Genomic DNA, 21,946 nt, shown 5'->3' with positions numbered 1-21,946 from the left:
CCTGATGAGGCGTTAATATGAAGCATTTTCGTCCTATCAGGCTCATTTCGCACCTTGCACTTGCCATCGCGCCACTTCTGAAACATGGAAAACAGTTTTATAGTTCATAGCAGGCTCTTCAGAATATAGTTGTCAACTTATTTGATTTCATCCCTGCATCCAGAACGCTCAGTTTATCTACTCTTTCCCTCTCGCCTGCGCTTGTTCCAGGAAAAGTGAATAGGGCATGTTCTGCGTGGCATTATGGATGGCAGGTCTGTGGATTCTGAGCCACAGTGAGAAAAAGAATAATGGAGGATAAAGTGGCACACTGCAATAATCACTCAGGCGTAGTTGTGTTCAGTCCCATCTAATTATTCGCCGTGTAGGTGTCTCCACTGCACAACCCTGCATTGCTCTATAAAAGCTTAATTAGATGTAGCCCTGATGATGCAGTGTGTGTCGAAGGGCCTGTTAAATCCGGAAGCGTTTAAGCACCTTGCATCCAGTTGTCAAAGCGATAATCAGAAAGCAGCACCATTTACTTCCCGTCGAGCTCTGCTCCGGGAGGGATAAAGAACATCGTGGCCGTGCACGTGTTGGGAATATCCGTAGTTACCATGGCAACACTTCTTCATCCGCTCAGCATTATTTCCTCACGGCACACAGGCAATAACCTGCAAACGGTTATTGCCTCATATAGCTGCCTCTTAAAATAATCAGCGCATACAAAACAGTAATCGTTCATCCAGGGAATTATAGATAGAAATTGATTGCCTTGGCGAGAGATTCATGTGAGCTGTCGAAATTATGAATTTTTGGCTAATTAATTGTCATATTAATAATTATTATGTGTCACTTGCTTTGTAAGCTTAATGCACACATATGGCTTTGCACATATGGGATGGATATATCAAAATAATGGTTATGGATTATACAAGTAATTATTATTATTGTAAATATATATTTTTTAATATGTAGTTCACTTTTCACTCACACTGATATTTGTTGGAGCTCAACCTGAATATTATATGATAATTATTTTTTATCATTTTATGTTCATTGTGTTTTGCAAATATTACAATCTTGTGTATCATTAACACATTTCTGTCCTAAATTATTCAGTCATGCATCATTGGGGCATTTTCAGAAAGAAAAAGGTGGTCTGACTTGAAGGGAAAAAAAAAACCCTTATAGTGAAACGCTGTATTCTCAATGCATGTTAAAGATTTCTTTATATTTTCATGCAAAGCTCTTCATAACTCAATACTGCATTTCTATATGATTGTTCACTATAATTATTTCAATTAAATGACGTGCTAGGTCCTCTGCAATTTTGTGTGTGTGTGTGTGTGTGTGGTGGGGGGCTGGTTGCTATAGTAATAAACGCAACTGTCATGCGCATCCTGATCGACAAATAAAAAAAATACTTCGCAGCATTTAGATTTTAGACTGAGTAATGCTCAATACAATCTTGACGTGGGATAATGTGCTCACTGACTGACGCTCATAAGAATGGTAAGATCTACTGCATAACAATAATAATAATAATAATAATAATAATAATAATAATAATAATAATAATAATAATAATAATAATAATAATAATAAAGCAATTAAAAATTAAATGTTTAAAAGCTATTTGCGGAATACATAAATAAATAAAAATGGTAAAATAAGTGCTAGCTCTAATTGTACGTTCTTATGAAGAAATCAGTTTAAACTATTTGAAAAATAATAATTTATCTTTAAATGTGCACACATTGACTCTTATTAGTTTTGTCAAAACTCAGTTGTTTCTTGTTGCATTCATTTATGATTTACATGAATCATGATCGCATATTTTTTTTTAATTCAAAAGGGCCAAATTTAATCAAAAGTTGTGTAGTTTGCATCACTAGATTAGTCTATTACTGTCAGTCGCTGAACATTTCTATTGTAAAACAGTCATCTAATACAGTACTTACATCTTCTTGCATCTTTCCATAAGCTCTCGTTGCGTAATGACAGACAGTAAGACCCGCTTTCTCGATCACTTTGACATTGACAAGTGCTGTTGGACTGCTGAGGCTGAGTAGCCTTTTTTCAATTTTATTTTACAGAAGGTATTTTATTTATCAATGTTGGGTGGAAAAACAGAAATAAAAAATGATACATAAACCACGTAAAATGCAGGTCAGGCCATCTAGAGGTGCGAAGCCCTGTGCGACACACACTTAGCACAGCCCTGTGCGACACACTTAGCACAGCCCTTGCGAAAGCACTGCCTACTTCATACGTTGAGAGTTCACCCTTCACACCCTTCTGCTGGAACTTGACACTCTCGTGACCGTGTGTACCACCATTGCCGGAAGCCAATGGTTACAGTTTATAAAGTTTTAAATATGCATATTTTTCTAACAAAAACCTATTGATTTAATTCAGAAGTCATTTATTAACCCACTGGAGCCGTATGGATTGCTTTTATGATGGAAAGAAGAATGTCATATACACCTAGGATGGCTTGAGGGTAGTAAATCATGGGCTAATTTTAATTTTTGGGTGAACTATCCCTTTAAGGCTGTTCTGTGCTTGCTCAAAAAAAGACTTAATGCAGCATAAAAGACTGATTAAATTATGCCAGTTTTAGATTCTGTGTAAAATGCATTTGTGCCACCTCTGAGCAGCATTAATCAGTCTGTGTAAATGCCATTTTAGAAGCACTTCCGTGTTTTAATGGTTTACACTAGCAAAGTGAAAAAAACCTGGCTACCCTTGATACCAAAACCACACAGTCAGATACGAACACCGTGAAGCCTGGAGCAAGACGATCCTTGGTGATAACCATGGCTTGGCTGTGTAGAAAACTAGGTCAATAATGCAAAGCCACTACAACATAGATGCATCGACATGAATGAACATAAAAGCCCCATTTTAATCTCAGGGGTTCTTTAAGGACTGTCCCATGCGCTGTCCAAATGTTGAGCTCAGTGTCAGTGTAGTTCATTTATGTCAGGTGAGAGCCGTCTGAGGTCACGACTGCAGGGAGAGGAAGAAGAGAAGTGCACCGTGAGTTTCCCTGGAACAAGAGCACCAGTGTGAGTTGTGTTTGGCTGCAAGGAGAGTAGGAACAGGAGCTGGCACTTATATACACACACACACACACACACACACACACACACTTGAGGAAGGGACTCACTGTGCTCTTTCTCGGCATCAAGCGCTTGCAAGATGCATGGAAACAAGAGCTAAGAATACTATAATACTCCTATAAATACCTCGTCCCCAAAAATCTCATCGAGAATGAGTGTGAGAGCAGAGCTCGGGGCAAGAGGGGGGAGCACATTTGGCAAGAGATATTTCTGAACCGCACGTATCCATATACTTGAGTATCTGCTATGCAGACGTCTCTGCAGAAATGCTCGCCATTAATGGAAGGCATTTTCACTACAGTCAGGTTGTTTCACCCGGCGTGCTTACGAGAGTGCAGAGCAGCAGATCGCTCATGCTTGTTAAGGTTAATGATAGGGCTCATGGCCGGGTCAAATGAATGCCTCTTGGATTCCTTTCACAGTTCAGCAGAGCTTTCAGCCGGCAACCCTGTGTCCAACTGGCTCCGCACCAGACGCCTTCCCCTTTTGCCCTCTGTGTCGGAACAAGCTGATTGGTTGTGCTGGATGTCAATCATGACTAAGCCCCACCCCTTTTCCCCCTTTAGATGCCAGTTTGTTGTTCTGAATTAATGCTGTACAAATGTAAAGATGTTTTTTTCCCTGTTGTGTGGTTATATTGATTGCTTAAGTGTGAAAACTGGACAAAGATAAAATTCAATTCAATATCTTTAAGACAAAGCTGCAGGATTAATCGTTAGAAGATCACAATCTCGATTTAAAGGGGGGGGGGGTGAAATGCTGTTTCATGCATACTGAGCTTTTTACACCTTTAAAGACTTGGATTCCCATCCTAAACATAGACAAAGTTTCAAAACCTAATGTTGGACGTTTGATGGAGTATTTCTATGTCAAAAATACTCCTTCCGGTTTCTCACAAGTTTTGGAGAGTTTTTTTCGAGTATGGGTCTAATTGACGTTAATAGAACGGAAGGTCCTTGTATGGGCTGTACGGGCTCTTCTCCCGGTAGGGTGCGCGCGTGACTAGAGCGAGAGAGGAAATGCACGGCGTAAACAGTCTCTCAGCTGCAGATCCAGTCGTCCGTGAAGACTTATGTCGCGCGCCGCGCTCCAATTTATTCCTATGGGTGACGTCGAGCGACTTCAACGCTTCAGCACAGCATTCCGGGAAGGCAGCGCTGCATTTGAACCGATTTGAACGCAGAAATGACGAGAAGCTTCAAGGCATCGCTTCAGTCACATCTCAAAGTGGATTTCCACGCCACTGCTGTCACAGGACTTCACCAAATCATACCAAAGAAGTGTGTTTTTGACGGAGCGGTCCCAGCGATAAAGGTTCGGTCCTGCTTTGGAAGCAGCCGGTGAGTAAAACGGCTTCAAATGTCTCTGCTGTTGGCTATCGTCGCGTGAGTAAACATCAGTAAACGACACGATTGCGTGCTTCGTCATTCAAATGCGCTAACGGTTCCTCCATTGTTGTTCTATGTATAACGTTACACTAGTCTGACTCCGACGTGCAAAACCGTTTTGGTTGCTACTTCTAAGGTCTAGTCACATACAATAGTCCATAAACCGAATCATGTCCTCATAAACTGCGCGTAAAGACACACAAAGGCCCCTAAATACAGTACATACCACAGAGACGGACGTCCTGATGTTGCCGTTTCTTCTGTTCAATTTATTTCAGCCTCAGATTTGATTGTGGATCATTATCTGTATTAGCTGAGATAGATGGGTTTCTCCATGCTTGAGGACATCACTGCTTTGTGTGCGCTCGTAATTCTTTAGCTCCGCCCACACGATACGCCTCCAGCCGCTCGGTTTTTTCCGGAAAGACTCGGTACAGCCTATATTTCTTTAATAAATATGATAAAACTAAAGACTTTTCGGAGATATGAAGGATGCAATACTACTCTATAGGTACTCAAGATTGACATGAGATTGACTGAAACTGAGTGTTTCACCCCCCCCCCCTTTAAACACCCCCACAATCTTATTCCTAAATTACAGCGATTTGGCCAGGTCTATTTAACCTTTGGCAAAATCATACCGGAACATTCAAATCTGTGTTCGCTGAGCCAGAGAAGACAGTTAGGCAGTCTAGATATGAAACCGCTTCACAGTCTTTTCAACCACACAGCAGGGCTGAACCAATAGACATTGAGGAGTCCCCTCCAATAATCAGAAATGGCCAAATCCCCCCCAGTATTTTAAGTTCTTGCACTGCTCTAGTGCCCTCCATTATGCTGTGCTCTGTGTCTGTTAGGAGGACAAAAAGGTTTAAAAGTTGCATTTTTAGTCCGGTCTGCCTCAGTGGTCTAACAGCGCTCGTCTATGTCAAAATGATTGAGATGGCCAATCAAAGTAAGTTGGGGTTATGTTCAAAGAAGCAGAGCATTCATTTCAGCGCAAACAAGTGTGCCGCACTTTCTAAAAAGTGAAACTAAAAGCTTCATCGCCCTCCGTTGGCTGGTCCCAGTATAGCTCCTAAACCCGTCTCCGCCATGTGTTCTAATGGGACAAACTAAACAATCAAATCACACTCCAGATGCTTTCTGACATTTTAGGTAGTTTTTACCACACTGATGTGAGTTCAAATGTTTTTTTTGTTTTGTTTTTTAGATTTTTAGAATAAATATTTCTAAAATTTGGTTTTAGTTATTTTGATGCAATAAAAACAGGGGTGTGACGTCATGATTGACAGCTTCTCTGAGTGAAGTTGTCACTGAGGCACTAACTGACTTTTTGAGGGATTTTTGGAGCAGATTAGAGCTTTAGCTTTCATTTCTACATTTCCATGACGGTTTATTTCACACAGACATAATGAGTTGTTCTGCAGCTAACAGATACTGTGTGAGTGTGGGCGGGGTTTAGATATCACGGGTCTACTTCCTGCTCTCTGCTGCGCAGACGCAGGTCCCAAATCAGCTCAAGATGTCAACGCCATATTCAGACCATAGACTGTAAAAAAAAAAAAAAAATGGACGTAGTGTCCGTGACGTCAGCCATAGGATTCTGATAAGCCTTTCTGAAGCTTAAAGTTGGGGCGAGCTGGGCGTCGCCATCTTGCGAGCGAGTCATCGCGTGTCACTCCCGGATAACAGAAAATTGGCAAAAAGGCGGGATGTGGGCGGAGCTTAGGTGACACAATGACTATAGATGGCGGATAAATGGCTGTCACTCAAAGTAACCACACCCTTAATTATGCAGAACTTTAAGTCTTTATGTAATGTAAAAGAATGAGTTATAAAAAATTAACCCCCCATAGAGTTGTCATGTAGGTCAAAATTAGCCGCATAGGCCAAAACCACAATTTGTACCAGACTGACTGTAAACATGTTTTTTTTCTGCTGTAAAGTAGGGCATTTTAATATGAGGCTCAGTGAGATTCTGCTCCCTTCTGGAGCCTGTCTCTAGTGGCCAGTCGAGGAATTGCAGTTTACAATACTTCCGTATTGGCTCTAAGAGATCGCGGTATAGGTTGCTGCTTGATTCAGACATTGGTGGCTTCACTTTTCTACAATGGATGATAGTGAAGGGGCTTCATCCATCTTTATTTTCAGTCTATGAGCGTGAAGTGTCAGTTTAATGTTGAAAGGCAGTAATCACATAATTATTTGCAAATAGTTTCATTAAATCAGTCATTCAAGAGATTCATTCAGAAGTGCTGATTCACCCAGTAAAGAAACAAACTATGTATTTTTGAGTGAGACATTGAACCAATCTTTTAAAAATAATACATTGAAATTAACATGTTTTAAATAGGTTGCAGCAATTAACATTTTATCAAAGAACCTCTAGTAAATTACATGTTATTTAGTTTAGTTTTCTGTACAGAATTGTGAAAGTATCGTAATCTATATTTGAAACAAAAAAATTGGGATTCTCAATTTATCCAGAATCTAGTGCACTTCATGAAGCTGAGGGTTATTTAAACTAGGCCTGCATGATTTATCAAAATAAAATGTATATTGTGATATGGCTTACTATGATTACCAAACAAATTGGTCAAAACGAGTAGGAATGTGCCCTACGAAATCTCAACTCGTTTGGAATTTGGAAACAATTTTTTACTGAATGCTTCCTGAAAGTGGTTTGAGTTGGTTCCTGGAAAAAGCAAACCCAAGTATGTACACTCAATCATTCAGACCTACAAGGATTTTGCTCTCAAATTTCTAAAGAGTGGAATTTTCAAAAGATGACATGGGGTGATTTTTGGGGCTAGTGCATACATACATACATACATACATTTTTAATTCAGATGCACTAGCCCCAAAAATCACCCCATGTCATCTTGTGAAAATTCCACTCTTCAGAAATTTGTATTACAGAAAAACAATTGTGGAGCGCTAATACTCCCTAGTCTTGAGTGTCATAATCTGTGAAGATGCTGTGTCATGATGACTTTGTTGAACAGGTATCTGGTGACTCATCTGATGGGAGCCGACCTCAACAATATTGTCAAGTGCCAGAAGCTGACAGACGATCACGTCCAGTTCCTCATTTATCAGATTCTACGAGGATTGAAGGTTAGACTCTGCTCACGGTTGTAATGTGAGCTTAAAGGAATATTCTGGGTTATTGATAACACCTGTGGCAAATGGTTGAGTAGGACTGATAGTACTCTGCTGTACTGTTTATACTGTGGTGTATCCATGGTGTGTATATATATATAGAGAGAGAGAGAGAGAGAGAGAGAGAGAGAGAGAGAGAGAGAGAGAGAGAGAGAGAGAGAGAGAGAGAGAGAGAGAGAGAGAGAGAGAGAGAGAGAGAGAGAGAGAGAGAGAGAGAGAGAGAGAGAGAGAGAGAGAGAGAGAGAGAGAGAGAGAGAGAGAGAGAGAGAGAGAGAGATTTTTTTTAGTCTCAGTAGTATAGCAGACAGACAGCACTTATACTGTGGTGTATTTAAATCTCAGTAGTATAGCAGACAGACAGTGTTTATACTGTGGTGTATTTAAATCTCAGTAGTATAGCAGACAGACAGCGTTTATACTGTGGTGTATTTAAATCTCAGTAGTATAGCAGACAGACAGCGTTTATACTGTGGTGTATTTAAATCTCAGTAGTATAGCAGACAGACAGTGTTTATACTGTGGTGTATTTAAATCTCAGTAGTATAGCAGACAGACAGCGTTTATACTGTGGTGTATTTAAATCTCAGTAGTATAGCAGACAGACAGCGCTTATACTGTGGTGTATTTAAATCTCAGTAGTATAGCAGACAGACAGCGCTTATACTGTGGTGTATTTAAATCTCAGTAGTATAGCAGACAGACAGCGCTTATACTGTGGTGTATTTAAATCTCAGTAGTATAGCAGACAGACAGCGCTTATACTGTGGTGTATTTAAATCTCAGTAGTATAGCAGACAGACAGCGTTTATACTGTGGTGTATTTAAATCTCAGTAGTATAGCAGACAGACAGCGTTTATACTGTGGTGTATTTAAATCTCAGTAGTATAGCAGACAGACAGCGTTTATACTGTGGTGTATTTAAATCTCAGTAGTATAGCAGACAGACAGCGCTTATACTGTGGTGTATTTAAATCTCAGTAGTATAGCAGACAGACAGCGCTTATACTGTGGTGTATTTAAATCTCAGTAGTATAGCAGACAGACAGCACTTATACTGTGGTGTATTTAAATCTCAGTAGTATAGCAGACAGACAGCACTTATACTGTGGTGTATTTAAATCTCAGTAGTATAGCAGACAGACAGCGCTTATACTGTGGTGTATTTAAATCTCAGTAGTATAGCAGACAGACAGCGCTTATACTGTGGTGTATTTAAATCTCAGTAGTATAGCAGACAGACAGCACTTATACTGTGGTGTATTTAAATCTCAGTAGTATAGCAGACAGACAGCACTTATACTGTGGTGTATTTAAATCTCAGTAGTATAGCAGACAGACACAGTGTAGACAGCTTTATTGACTAGCCTATAATGGGACTGATTTTGGTTTGGTTTGTCATGTTTACAGTTACTAAGCATTGCAACTTCACACATAATATTCTTAAACAGTCAAACCCAAAAAAATTTAGACACTCTGACAGTGTTTTGCTTTTTCGGTGAAATCCGTTTCACTCAGATGTCATAACACAGAAGAAAACGCTTCCAGTATATTGTGTCTAAAGTTCTCCTTAAAATCAGCTTCTTAACATCCTTCTGGACAATTGCTAATTCACTCTTTCTAAAGTTATTTTATAAGATAATTGTGTAAGGTTTATAATACTTCAAGTATATGAAGGACTGTTCTGTTGTATAATGTGTTGGTGTAAAGTGTGCTTCACTCAGACGTTTAGCACTTGCTTCTCATTGATCTCTGTATTTGGTTAAAGTGAGTTTGTCTGTCTTTTCTCCCCACAGTACATTCACTCAGCAGATATCATCCACAGGGTGAGTAGACCACACTTTCTGTCCATAACTCCGTTTATTTGTGGTGTGTGTGTGTATACATGCATATATAACATAATATATACAGTCATGTGAAAAAGAAAGGAAACCCTATTAAATTATATGGTTTTATGTCTTATATCTGGTCCTTGGCAGGTCTTGACAACAACACATGACACATCACACCGTATCATTATGTATTTAACAAAAACTAGGCCAAAATGGAAAAGCCATGGGTGACAAATTAAGTACACCTTTACTGTTAACAGGAATTTAAAGGAGTTAGTGACGTTCAGGCGCTGCTAATGAAATGTCTGATTATTTGATCATCAGTGAGTGTGATCACCTATAACTCTGTAAAAGCAGAAGTTCTGTCAGTTTGCTGGTCTGGAGCATTCAGGTGTGTGTTAACACAATGCCAAGGAGGAAAGACTTCAGCAATGATCTTAGAGAAGCAAATGTTGCTGCCATCAATCTGAGAAGAGTTATACGGCCATTTCAAAACAATTTGAACAGTGAGGAAGATTATTCTCAATCGGAAAACATTCAAGACAGCCGCCCAATCTTCCCAGGAGTGGACGTCCCAGCAAATCCACACATCACAAAACACCCAAGAGCTACACCGCAGACTCTACAGGCCTCAGTTAACATGCTAAACGTTAAAGTTCATGACACCATTAGAAAAAGACGGGATGAGTATGGCATATTTAAATGGATTGTAAGGAGAAAGCTTCTTCTCTTCAAAAAGGACATGGCAGCCCGGCTTAGTTTTGCAAAGTTGCATCTAAACAAACCCCAATACTCCTGGAAGACGGCATCAAGTTAGGTTAAAATTAAACAGCATATCAGCACAAACACTTCATAGCAGCACATGGACATGGGCTCCTCACAGGCATGGAGTCGGCCTGAACTCTTCTGTATACCAAAATATTCTAGAGTCAAATGTGAGGCCATCCGTCGATTGGGTCATGCAACCGATCAATGATCGCAAGAACACCAGCAAATCTACAACAGAACGGCGGAAAAGAAAGAGCCAAGGTGTTCACTGGCCCGGCGGAAGTCCAGACCTCGTCCAGACTGAAATACTGTGGCGGGACATCAAGAGAACTGTCCATAAACGGATGAAACCGCAATGAACTGGAGCAACGTTATAAAGAAGAATTCCTCCAGAACGATGTGAGAGAAGGATAAACTCGTACAGAAAATGATTCCTTCAACTTATTGCTGCTAAAAGTGTCTTTACAAGTGATTGAATCATAGGGTGTACTTAGTTTGTCTCCATTTTGGCTTTATTTTTGTTCATTAAATACAGTGTGATATGTCATGTTGTTGTTCATCGGAGTACGTATTTTTAAGACCTGCCAAGGACCAGATGATTTTTATTGTGTTCTGATACGTAAAACCGTAAAAAGTGTTCTTTTTTTCACATGATTATATGTGAGTTTGTGAAAGAAATTAACTTTATACAGCATGGAGAGAATAGCCTGACAAGCCAGACCTACATCAAGATGTTTGGTCTGGAAACTCACCATTGACAGCTCAATCCGAGGGGCGGATAAACGGTTGTCTTTTAAACTCCCTCTGCACGCGATAGGATAGCGCTACACCAACCAGAGCAACGAAGGTGAAACAGAGCTAGTTGACAGATTAAACATTCACCGTATCCGGTTGTAAAAACCCCGAACACATCTTCCCTTCGTAAGAATGACTTCAGTGCGGTTCTTTGTTCTTTTCTCAGAGAAAAGCTTAACTCCAAGTCTTCCAGAGTCGCGGTCAAAGCTGATTCGAAAGACTGCCGCCGTTCGCTAGTTTCTGTGTTTACTAGAAGCACGCAAACGCAACTCGGCTGTCGTCATTATGGCCCCGCCCACCGACTCTATACACGATGTGATTGGCCCGTCCAGATTGTGAGGAATACAGCTCAGAAGGGTATTGAGAGTTCCTAGACGACACTTGTGGGCAGATTAAATTTGCTGCCGCTAGGGTGCGTCTAGATTTCTAGGCTATGGAGAGAAATCATCCCATAAGAAAATGTATGTTAAATGAGAAAAGCATCAAATAGATTTTACAAAAAGTAGCTTTTGAACAAAATAAATGATTTGATTCAACATAGAATTTATTACACATAAACTTTTGGACTTTTATATCATGATATAAATATGAGAGGACAACTCATACACTGGTATTTTTGCCCTGATATGTTGATTTTTAGGGCCATTCTAACTGCATTCTTATTATGCACCATTACACTGTTAGTTGTTGCTCTGCTTCATTTCATGTTTGTCACCAAGTATATATATATATATATATATATATATATATATATATATATGTGTGTGTATATATATGTATATGTATTGGTGACTCTAGAGAGAGAGAGAGAGTTTGGTGACAAACATGAAGCAGAGAGAGAGCAACAACTCAATGTGATGGAGCCTATAGAATACAGTTAGTGTATATGTATATATGTATATATGTATATGTGAAAATTTTAAAACGTTTTGATTCAAGCGTACAACTGTCTGTACGGATATGAGTTTTTTTTCTCATTAGTACGGAACCGGAGTTTTATTGCAGGTTTGCTGAGGTACACAGATTTGGTTTTAGGGCTTCATCTGCACCACTGCTTGTGTAAACCCATTGTGGTTTATAATTAAAGTCGTTTTTTTCTGTCATGGCCTGATTTAGTTCCATGGATGACGTTTATTAGTGCATGGATGTTTAGTAAAGCATGCAAATTCAAAGTGATTCTCACTTATTCAGTCTATATGCTCATCTTTTTCTATCATACAGGATCTTAAACCCAGTAACTTGGCTGTAAATGAAGACTGTGAACTTAAGGTGAGAGCGTGCGCTGTTTGCCAAGATCTCTTCCATCCTCCTCATCATCTGATGCTTTTTCCACTGTCACATCTGTTATTATTATCCTCTGTTGACCAACAGTGGGTTTATAGTCGGGTAAACACTGAGGCATGCAGGGTAATGTGATAAATCTAGTTCATGACTAATGCTTATTCTGATATCTGTGCTCAGATTTTGGACTTTGGTCTGGCCCGGCTGACTGACGATGAGATGACGGGATACGTTGCCACCCGATGGTACCGTGCTCCAGAGATCATGCTCAACTGGATGCACTACAACATGACAGGTCAGGATTACCCATAATCCTCACTTGTGTATTTGATGAATAAAAAAGCTTTTATGTTTATATAATTCATTACATTTTGTAACTAAAGACAACATGAAACCACATTCACAACTCGGTTAACTTTAATGTTATGTATTAATTCCTACTGAAACTTAATATTCAGCTGGAAAAATTACCCTGGCTCGGCCCTCCTACGTACGTCCGCTTAATTTTCATTTTCCTTCAGTACTCCGTTTGGGACTGTGGTATATTCTCTGCTTTTTTCTGGTCAAATTTTAACCCATCCAATCAGCGAACGGAGTGAGTGGCTGAAAACGATGACGTTGATGTCGGGCTCTAGTTTGAGATGACACACGTCACGACCAAACGTTAGCGATTGGTTATGACAGATCCAATAGTTTTAAACTTCACCCGCCTTTAAGGAAGTTAACACTTGTAAATGGAGAGTGGCCTGACTCTCTGTACAAATGAAATGTATGAGAGTCCAGTAGAACAAACAGTCTTTTCAACCACACAGTATTGTTCTGTCTTATAATACTTTTAAAACGGTTCTGTCCATTTCACAAAAGTACTGGAATAAAAGTTTATAGTTAATGATCAAAATATAGCAAATGCCCTTTTGAAAACAACATGGCACTTCAAATATTGATTGTATATATATTAGGGATGCACCGAATGTTCGGCAACCGAAATAAGTAAAAAGGCCGAATAATGTTTTGCCCAACAATGACGTTTTTAATGACGCGATCAAATAGTAACCCACGTAAAGTGAGAGGCGTGCGCTTTATGCAGCAAACATGTCAGCAGTGTGGAAGCACTATTTAGTGCTGCATCTCATGTCATCGATGAGAAGAGGAACCGACTTTCATGTGAGAAAGCAGAGAAAGAAGAACCTGCCACTTTTCCTGAAGAAGTAGGCTTATGTCTAGGACAGTTATTTATTTGTTGTGGGTTCATCCACCTTTTTTACACTATTCAATGCACATTTGTTGTTGTATACATACAGAGTTACATTCTTTCAGCAGTCAGTTATAGGCCTAACATAGGCTATTCAAGAAGGGGGGCTTCAAAGATGGCCAAATAAAAATATATTTTTTATTTTACTAATTATTTATTTTAAGTTATGTTGTGCTTAAAAAAAGGTTCTGTGTTAAATAAATATTTTGAAATTGTATTTTTATTATTTGATTTATTTCTCTGAAAAGCAACACAAAATAGTAAAAAGCTAATTTTTACTATTTAATTATTGTAATGGTAAAAAAATTGCCAAATAAATGGAAAAAATGTGAAACACCGCGTTCGGTATCCGGCCTTCGGCCAAGCATTTCATTATTATTCGGTTTTGGCTTCGGCCAAGAATTTCATTTCGGTGCATCCCTAATATATATATTAGGGCCGGGACTTTAACGCGTTAATTAAGATTAATTAATTACGTGACTTTAACGCGTTAATTAATTACGCAAAAAAAAAAAAATGTAACCACACTTATTTTTGCACCGCGGAACGTTTTTCAATGAACGAGTTTCGACGGACCGATTATACTGGAACACCAACTAGCGCTCCGGAGTCACGACAACAACAAACCATCAGTGAACATGAACGAAGAAGCTGATGAAACCGCTTTGCTTGGCCCCGTGGATGGGAAGTTTTGTTTTAAAAAACGAAAGAATGGAAGCGTCGTCAAGAGCATGGTTGTGTGCAATATTTGAGAGGATGGAAGCGTCGACACGGAATACAAGGAATTTGCGTATCACCGCAGCACATCGAGCCTCAAATATCACAAATATGCTTTTGCTAAACTTAATGGCAAACATTGCACTGGTCTGCTGGACTGAAATAAATAAACAATATTTTGTTGATTAAGCTTATGTATTCAGTCATTATTCAATGGTATACTAAAAATACATGTGAAAAATTACTTCTCATTGTTCTCAGGTCAAATATTTATATGCAATTAAAATGCGATTAATTTCGATTAATTAATTACAAAGCCTCTAATTAATTAGATTAATTTTTTTAATCGAGTCCCGGCCCTAATATATATATTAAAAAAGTATTTGTTCAGGCACTGGTCCCATTTTAAAAGTATTGGTTTGGAACTGCTATCGTAAAAAACCCAAACGATACCCATCATTTGCTCGAAAAATGCTGACTTATCCAGTAATGAAAGAAGTGAAGTCTTTCAAAAAGTGAAGTTCATTCAAACCATTTTTTTAATATTCATTTTAAACCGCGTTTTTAAACCGACTACAGCACTTATTTTGTCAGAACCTCTAGTAATTTACATATTATTTCATTTAGTTAGTTGTGATCCGATCGACTAAAACACATCTTAATACCAGCTGTACAAAGGGCCTTTAACTATAAAACTAAGTACATGTATTAAGAAAGTTAATATTGTGTTGTCTTTAACAGAATGTATTTTGTTTCCACGAATGAGAACAGGGTTTTTGTTTTGTGTTGTAGTGGACATCTGGTCGGTGGGCTGCATAATGGCTGAGCTCCTCACAGGACGGACCCTTTTTCCCGGCACTGACCGTATCCTTTCCCCTTCATTCAACCCGTTTACAAAACCTCTCTTTCTGGAAATACCCCTTTAGCAATGTGTCATTTTTTGGCATGCGTTGCTCAGAGCCCTCCCTCCCTTATCTGTAAGTGTGAAAAAAAACAGCAACGCGTGTGAGCCAGTTGTAATTCATAGAGAGAGGCAGTGATCCTGAGGGGAATGAATCAGCTAGTGTCGGGCCTGCTGCCTCTCAGTGAGTCACACTGCCTGATGGTCCTGTTGACAAAAAACATGAACTTTGCTCAGTCTTATAGGACAAAGATTTTAACGTAACATGAGGAATCTTAATGCATTGCTGCTTCTGTTCTACCTCACGAGGTTGTCGAATCAAACCCCCCTGTGACAAATACAACACACTCACACATTCAGGCCACATTAAATGGGGTCTTGGCCTTTGAAGAAAGGAAGTGTGATCTGCATTCCAAGGAAGTCTGCGAAAGAATAGATTTATTTGGTGGCCAAAATATGCGGTTGCCATATAAATCTGCTTTCTGTGTGCATTTGTCTTTTTGTGTGTGCATGTACTGCATAATAATCCAACTTGGGTTCAGATGTGTAAAATAGCATACATTAATAATAGTTAACTCAATTTGTGTGTTTGTGAGTCAAGTGACATTTACAGAGGTACAGTGTGTTCCTATAGATATATTACAGAAATAGTTTGGGCAGCCATAAAATTATCATTAATTTACTTTTTTATTACAAACCATTCATATATATATGAAATTTACTTTAAATTTGGTTGCATATGCGAGGGATTTACTTGCATTAGAGGGTTGATTAATATCCAAAACTAAAGCTTTTATGCATGAGCTGCATGTTGACTTGCTTGTTTCTAACTGGACTGCATTAATGAAGTGCCCATCATCAGTCATTATCTTGCTTGCAAACACTTTTTAGTCTTTGGTGATACCTTTCAACCTTCCTCAACTTTTCACGTACCTTTTGTTGCCTTTCGTTCAGTAACATCCACCTGTGCCAGATTTGAGTAGTCAGTGTGGATCTGGACATGCGTGTAGAACTAGCCCTCATTACTTTTGCTCACACCTGCTTGTCACGCTCAATTGTTTAGCATATTTGCATGCTCTCAGTGACTGCATTTATATGCATAAGAATATTTCTATATTAATCAGAATTTGGTCTTATTCCAATTATGTAAATGACCATGTTTTGATAATGTAAGAATATTCTTATTTTGTAAAAAGTATCTAAACACATAATCGAAATAAGACAATATCCTGGTTTCTAGAAATCTGAATAAGGCTGCTGACTAATGTCTGTCTATATATATATATATATATAAATAAAAATATAAAGAAATTCGCCGTGTCGTGCAAGATGCTGCTAAAGACATGACGCGCTACTGAAAGTTTGCATAGAAAAACAAAGGAAAAGCAGCTTAGCGAAATGCAAAAACATGTTCTGTCTTTTTTCAGAATAAAGGCTCAGCTAGCAGTGTTGGACAAAGTACTTATGAGTCACAGTTGTGCATTTAGTGAATTGTTAACTTGAGACTTGCATTATCTGGATCATATGAATCAGTGAGTTGTCGACTCGAGATGCAATTGGATCGGTCACGATTCTTCAATTAATCGTTCAGTGCGATTTACAAACCGATTTAGGTTCATTCAAAAGAAGGATACCACTATTGCGGCTCTGAGCGGGTGCATCTAATGAGGAGCATGTTTTTATGAATCAAACTAGAGTAAAAAGTATATTATGCTTTGGAATGTAATGAATAATAATCTGATAAAGTACAGATACTTAAACTGTACACAAGTACAGTAACAAAGTAAAAATACATGTTACTACCCCGAACACTTAAGTAGAACACTCTAAAATATAATTCAGGGGACCTGTTAACACCACTTGAATATTTTTTTTTATTAAACCTTTTAAGTTGCAAACATTATTTTCTTGAGTTCTGTTGACACGATGTTGATAATTACATCAACTTAATATCGTCTCTAATTTAAACTCAATTTTCTGCATTAATTGGCTTTAAAAAATGTTGTAGTAACTTTAACATAGGACTGTATAAGGATGATATGTGTAAATTAAGTGTTAATGTATTTATTATTTAGTGAAGGGAAAGACCTGTAAGTGTTTAAAGCTGTTATGTTTGATATTTAAAGAGTAATGTTCATTTCGTGTTTCTGTAATGTTGACGTTTTTGTGGTTACATTCTGCTGAAGAGTACACAACCTGAATAAGTTGGCAAAAAAAAAAAAAAATCATTTGAGGCAATCAGTTGCCTCAATTTTTCTAGTTAAGAAATGTAAAGTTTAAGTAAGCACAAGTTGCAGATTTTTATTTTGTAATCATACATTTTAATTGCTCTAAACTTGAAATATTTGAGTAAGCTAATCCATACATTTAACTTAAAATGGTCATGTAATGTCAAATTTTTAGTAGTGGAAACTTGACTAGCTTTAGCTAATTCAATAAATGCCACATTGCTAATTGGTAACACAATGCTTTGATAGCATTAACACTTGCTGAATGAGGACAGCAATATAAAACATTTAACTTACTGTATATCTGTTCTCAAGCTCATGCTCCCCCCCTAAAAAAAATATATATATAACAACAGCAACTCTTCAAAACTAGCATAACAAAACATTAAACACTACTAAATATCACACCTAGGGCCCTATTTTAACGATCTGAAACACAAGTGTCAAAGCGCAAAGCGCAAGCAACTTTGTGGGCGGGTCTCGGCGCTGTTGCTATTTTCCCGGCGGGATAAATGGCTCTTCATTATTCATAGGTGTGGTTTGGGCGTAACGTAAATAAACCAATCAGAGCGGCATCCAACATTCCCTTTAAAAGCAGGTGCGCAAGTACCATTATGGATTGCTATTATTATGGCGTATTTACCAGGCGCACGTTCTTGTAAGAGCAGCCCTTACGAAACAAAAATATATTGCAGTATATTGGAAAATTTCATGCAATACATTAGGCAATATATTCACATATGTGGGAATTAATATTTATATCTTTCAATATATTGCAATATATTGAAAGCGGCAATCATTTGTATAGTTTGCAATATATTACATGAATATATAATATATTTTATAATACCATCAATATATTATTCCATATATTTACAATATATTAAAATATATTTCAAGTAATATATTGGTAAATATATTTTCCTTTCGTAAGGAAGTGAAAGACAGAGAAGTTGTGTTGTAGCCTATGGGGATGGGAGAAACCCACCCAAAATAGCGTCGGTTAAACAGTTTTTAGTTTTTCAGTCTATTTTTTTTTTCCTGGTTCTTGACGGACAAACCAATTTGTCAGATGTCCTTATATACATATATGTCTTGCCACTATTGGGCAAACAGGTCTGATCCTTAATTACTACATTAAGCCTGAATAATTTGTAAGCTAGATTTATGCCTATTTTTTCACATCTTCGTGGCACACCACAATGATTTCCGTCATCTCATGTGTTAATATTTTTTTTAGTGTAACAATTTATGATTTGCAAAAATAACTGTTGCATCTGTGTAGATTACATGAGCAAAGTGTATGCGCGTTGTACACGCTATACATTATGGTCAAGCATGCGCCCTTAAAATAGCATAATGAACAACGCGCCGCTGACTTTAGACCAGGTTTTTTCTGGTCAGAGGCGCAACTGTTTAATGGAACAGTAAAATAGCACCAGGGATTGTTTGCGCCGGAACACGCCTCCTTTTTTGCGCTGAACCGCCCAGGGAGCGCAAGTTCATTCACTAGTTTAGCGACGTGCTTCTGTGGAGGGAAAAGCGCGCTTTGCGCGGGTGCAAAATAGGAATGACACATGCGTCGGCGTACAAAGTCAATTGCGCTGGGTGCAAGATAGGGCCCCTAATGTTAATCTTGCACACACACACAAAAAAAAACATAATATAACACTTAATTTGGGCATTTACGTTCCCTTTTGTGTGTCATGGCAAAGCATGCTGGGAAATAGAAAACTGCCCAGTTTTGGCTAAATTTATTTTTCTCTAAATTAAAAGAAACAAGTTCATAAAACTCAAAACAATGAAACAATTAAATGACTTCAAATGCATCAGTTTTATGAACTCAAAAGAATAAGATTCTAAATATTCATAAATATTATTTAGTTTAAACTAATTAGTTTCATTTGAGTTGGCTCTACTCTAACCAATGAATTATTTTCATGCAATGACAGCGCTAATGCAAGTGACAAGTAAGATCTTACTTGTTCATTAAATATACATGTCAAATAAGTTGTGTTATGTGCTATGATAGCGGTTGATTTGAACTGAACTTACGTTACTTTTTCTTACCTGACGTGAGCTGGGCTTGCTTTTGTTTTTTTAACAAACAAAAAAAATCTAAAGCTCTTTTCTTGGGACACCAAAGTGAAATGAATAAGCCTCAGGCTGAAGGAAATGCTAATTCACGCATGTGCAGTTCGTTAGTAGAGCTCAAACAAACAAACATTTCAGCTATGCTGTCATTCTGGATCGCAGGAGAAGAATGTAAAACAGTTTCTTCAGCAATAACGACAAAAAAAAGAAACACGTGATGTTTAAAGCTACACTGTGTGATATTTTCCCCCATCTAGCGGTGTAAAGGTATATAACCATCCAGTGAATAATAGTTTCTGTTCCTCTCAATTCTGATTTCGTCTTAACTCCTACGGTGGCTGATTTAGTCCAAGATTAACATGGCAATCCCCCTCTTCACATTCGACACGGTGCCATCGAGTGTTAAAACGCGAAAGGCAAAGCTTGAATTTACGGGTGTGTCCCTCTCTGGCTAATGTACTTTCGAGATGGAGGGCCAACATGGCGACCGGCATTCGAACCCCTCACCCGTATGTATTTTTAATGGCATATTATAAACTTACGAGAATACTTTATTACTTGAAAGAAGTAAATATACATTAATGAGCACATATATTTTTGAAAGAACTAAGTGTTTTTAGCTAAGAATAAACTAAAAAAGTTACACAGTGTAGCTTTAACTAAAGTCACTTTTGCTTATTAGTATGGTTGAATAGGATCATTGAAGGGCAACAGCAAAGACAATGGTTAATAAAGTGAGATTAAATACATAAAGTAGATTTGTGTCATTTAACATTTAATTGATTCTGAATTTGCATTTGACTGTTTTAATTCATTTTGACTACTGGATCTGATTTTGAGTCAGTCAATTGGAAAACAAAGTAACTTGCGTAACCTATTTGACAAAGTAACTCATATAATGTGTTGTAAATTTAAAAGTAATACGTTGCTTTACTAGTTGAAAAAAGTAATCTGATTATGTAACTCTCATTACTTGTAATGTGTAACCCCCAACACTTTGATTCAGTCAGGTAAGTGTGCTAGCTTAGTTCTGCTATGCTGACTTTCACAATGAAACAACCGAGGAACAATTTAAAGAACCAGAGAAGTCTTATAAGCTCCATACATAACTATTGCAGAATGCATGTTGGCTTTGAACCAATCATGGCTCAGTTTTATTTCTTCCTTTATCCCATTATTCCTGTGCTGTTTTTATTCTTTAGTTTAAAAAACCCTTTTGTTATTGTTTTTCTCCTCCAGTCCCTGCTTTCATAGTCTCCCCATTCCCTGCATTTTTCCTTTATTTTGCTCTTAAAGATATTGATCAGTTGAAGCTTATCATGATGCTCGTCGGAACCCCAGGGCCAGAGTTCTTGATGAAAGTCTCTTCGGAGTCTGTGAGTTTTTCTGTTCTGCCTTAGTTTGACTCCCTCTGTGTCGCAATCACCGCCTGACGATCTGTTCTGCTTGCTTCAGTCACCCTGATCACACTTCATGCATGCTGCATCGTTTTTTCCCCCTTTCTTTTTCACTGGCTTGAACTACTAGTTATGCAATCACCTTAAAATAGTCAGTAGTAGGCAGACAGCTGGCAGATGAATTTGCACAATCAACCCATGATTACGAATGTGTTCAAATGGCTTTCTCAATTCTTGCTCTCCTGCGTCCTGCACTTCCTGTTGTGTTTCCTGTCTGTATCTTTCTTAACCCTGGATTGATTAACATGGGGTGCATGCACTGCAAAAAATATCTTCCTCTGTATTTTTGTCTTGTCTTCCAGTAAAATATCAAAACATTCTTTAATCATGATACATTTACTTGAGAAGCAAAATTACTTTAGGTATTGTTTTTTGAAATGTATCTAAATTAAGTTTTTTTTATATATATATATAATTATTGGTAAATTTATAGCTTTTACTATATATGTTAGCTTACTGTTATCAATAAGCTAGTGTGCTCCAAAACAACAACAAAAGATATTTAAAAGTTCATATTCATATTTAAAAGATATAAGCATTCAAAACTAAAATTCATATTTAAAAGATATAAGCATTCAAAACTAGCAGTCTCACTTCTGCCAATATGGATCAATGATTTTGATGACATCGCTACGCACTTCAACTTCTCATCAGATTTTCTGTCCTATCAGATACTCTCTAGAATCTGAAGCCCCGCCCACATTTAAATAGACACTGAAGCTGCGGCTGAAATTAGTCACTTGTTCACACATTTACTATTTTCTACATTGGAAATGGCACATAGTGCAGCATAAAGGGCTTGATTCAGACAGTGCAAACATACTTTTCATAGGGGCGAATGAAGTCTGAACCGTCACAGTTAGACAGGATAGCACAGAGCGAATCATATGATCATTTACATTTACATTTACATTTATGCATTTGGCAGACGCTTTTATCCAAAGCGACTTACATTGCATT

General features: G+C 38.0%; 1 protein-coding gene across 2 annotated transcripts in view; it reads left to right on the top strand.

Moving 5' to 3' along the window:
- mapk14b (mitogen-activated protein kinase 14b) overlaps positions 1-21,946 on the top strand; it is a 47,970-nt gene that overhangs the window by 14,113 nt on the left and 11,911 nt on the right. The window contains exons 4-9 of one of the 2 annotated variants that reach the window (XM_067432036.1): positions 7,507-7,618; positions 9,458-9,487; positions 12,278-12,325; positions 12,518-12,632; positions 15,099-15,170; positions 20,826-20,905. In XM_067432036.1, the coding sequence (XP_067288137.1) occupies positions 7,507-7,618; positions 9,458-9,487; positions 12,278-12,325; positions 12,518-12,632; positions 15,099-15,170; positions 20,826-20,905 (457 nt within the window). The remainder of the gene's footprint in view (positions 1-7,506; positions 7,619-9,457; positions 9,488-12,277; positions 12,326-12,517; positions 12,633-15,098; positions 15,171-20,825; positions 20,906-21,946) is intronic. The other variant, XM_067432035.1, reaches the window with a different exon arrangement.

This window comes from Pseudorasbora parva, chromosome 22 (assembly GCF_024679245.1).
Source record: "Pseudorasbora parva isolate DD20220531a chromosome 22, ASM2467924v1, whole genome shotgun sequence".
NCBI lineage: Eukaryota > Metazoa > Chordata > Actinopteri > Cypriniformes > Gobionidae > Pseudorasbora > Pseudorasbora parva.
This window is presented reverse-complemented; position numbering and strand designations above follow the sequence as displayed.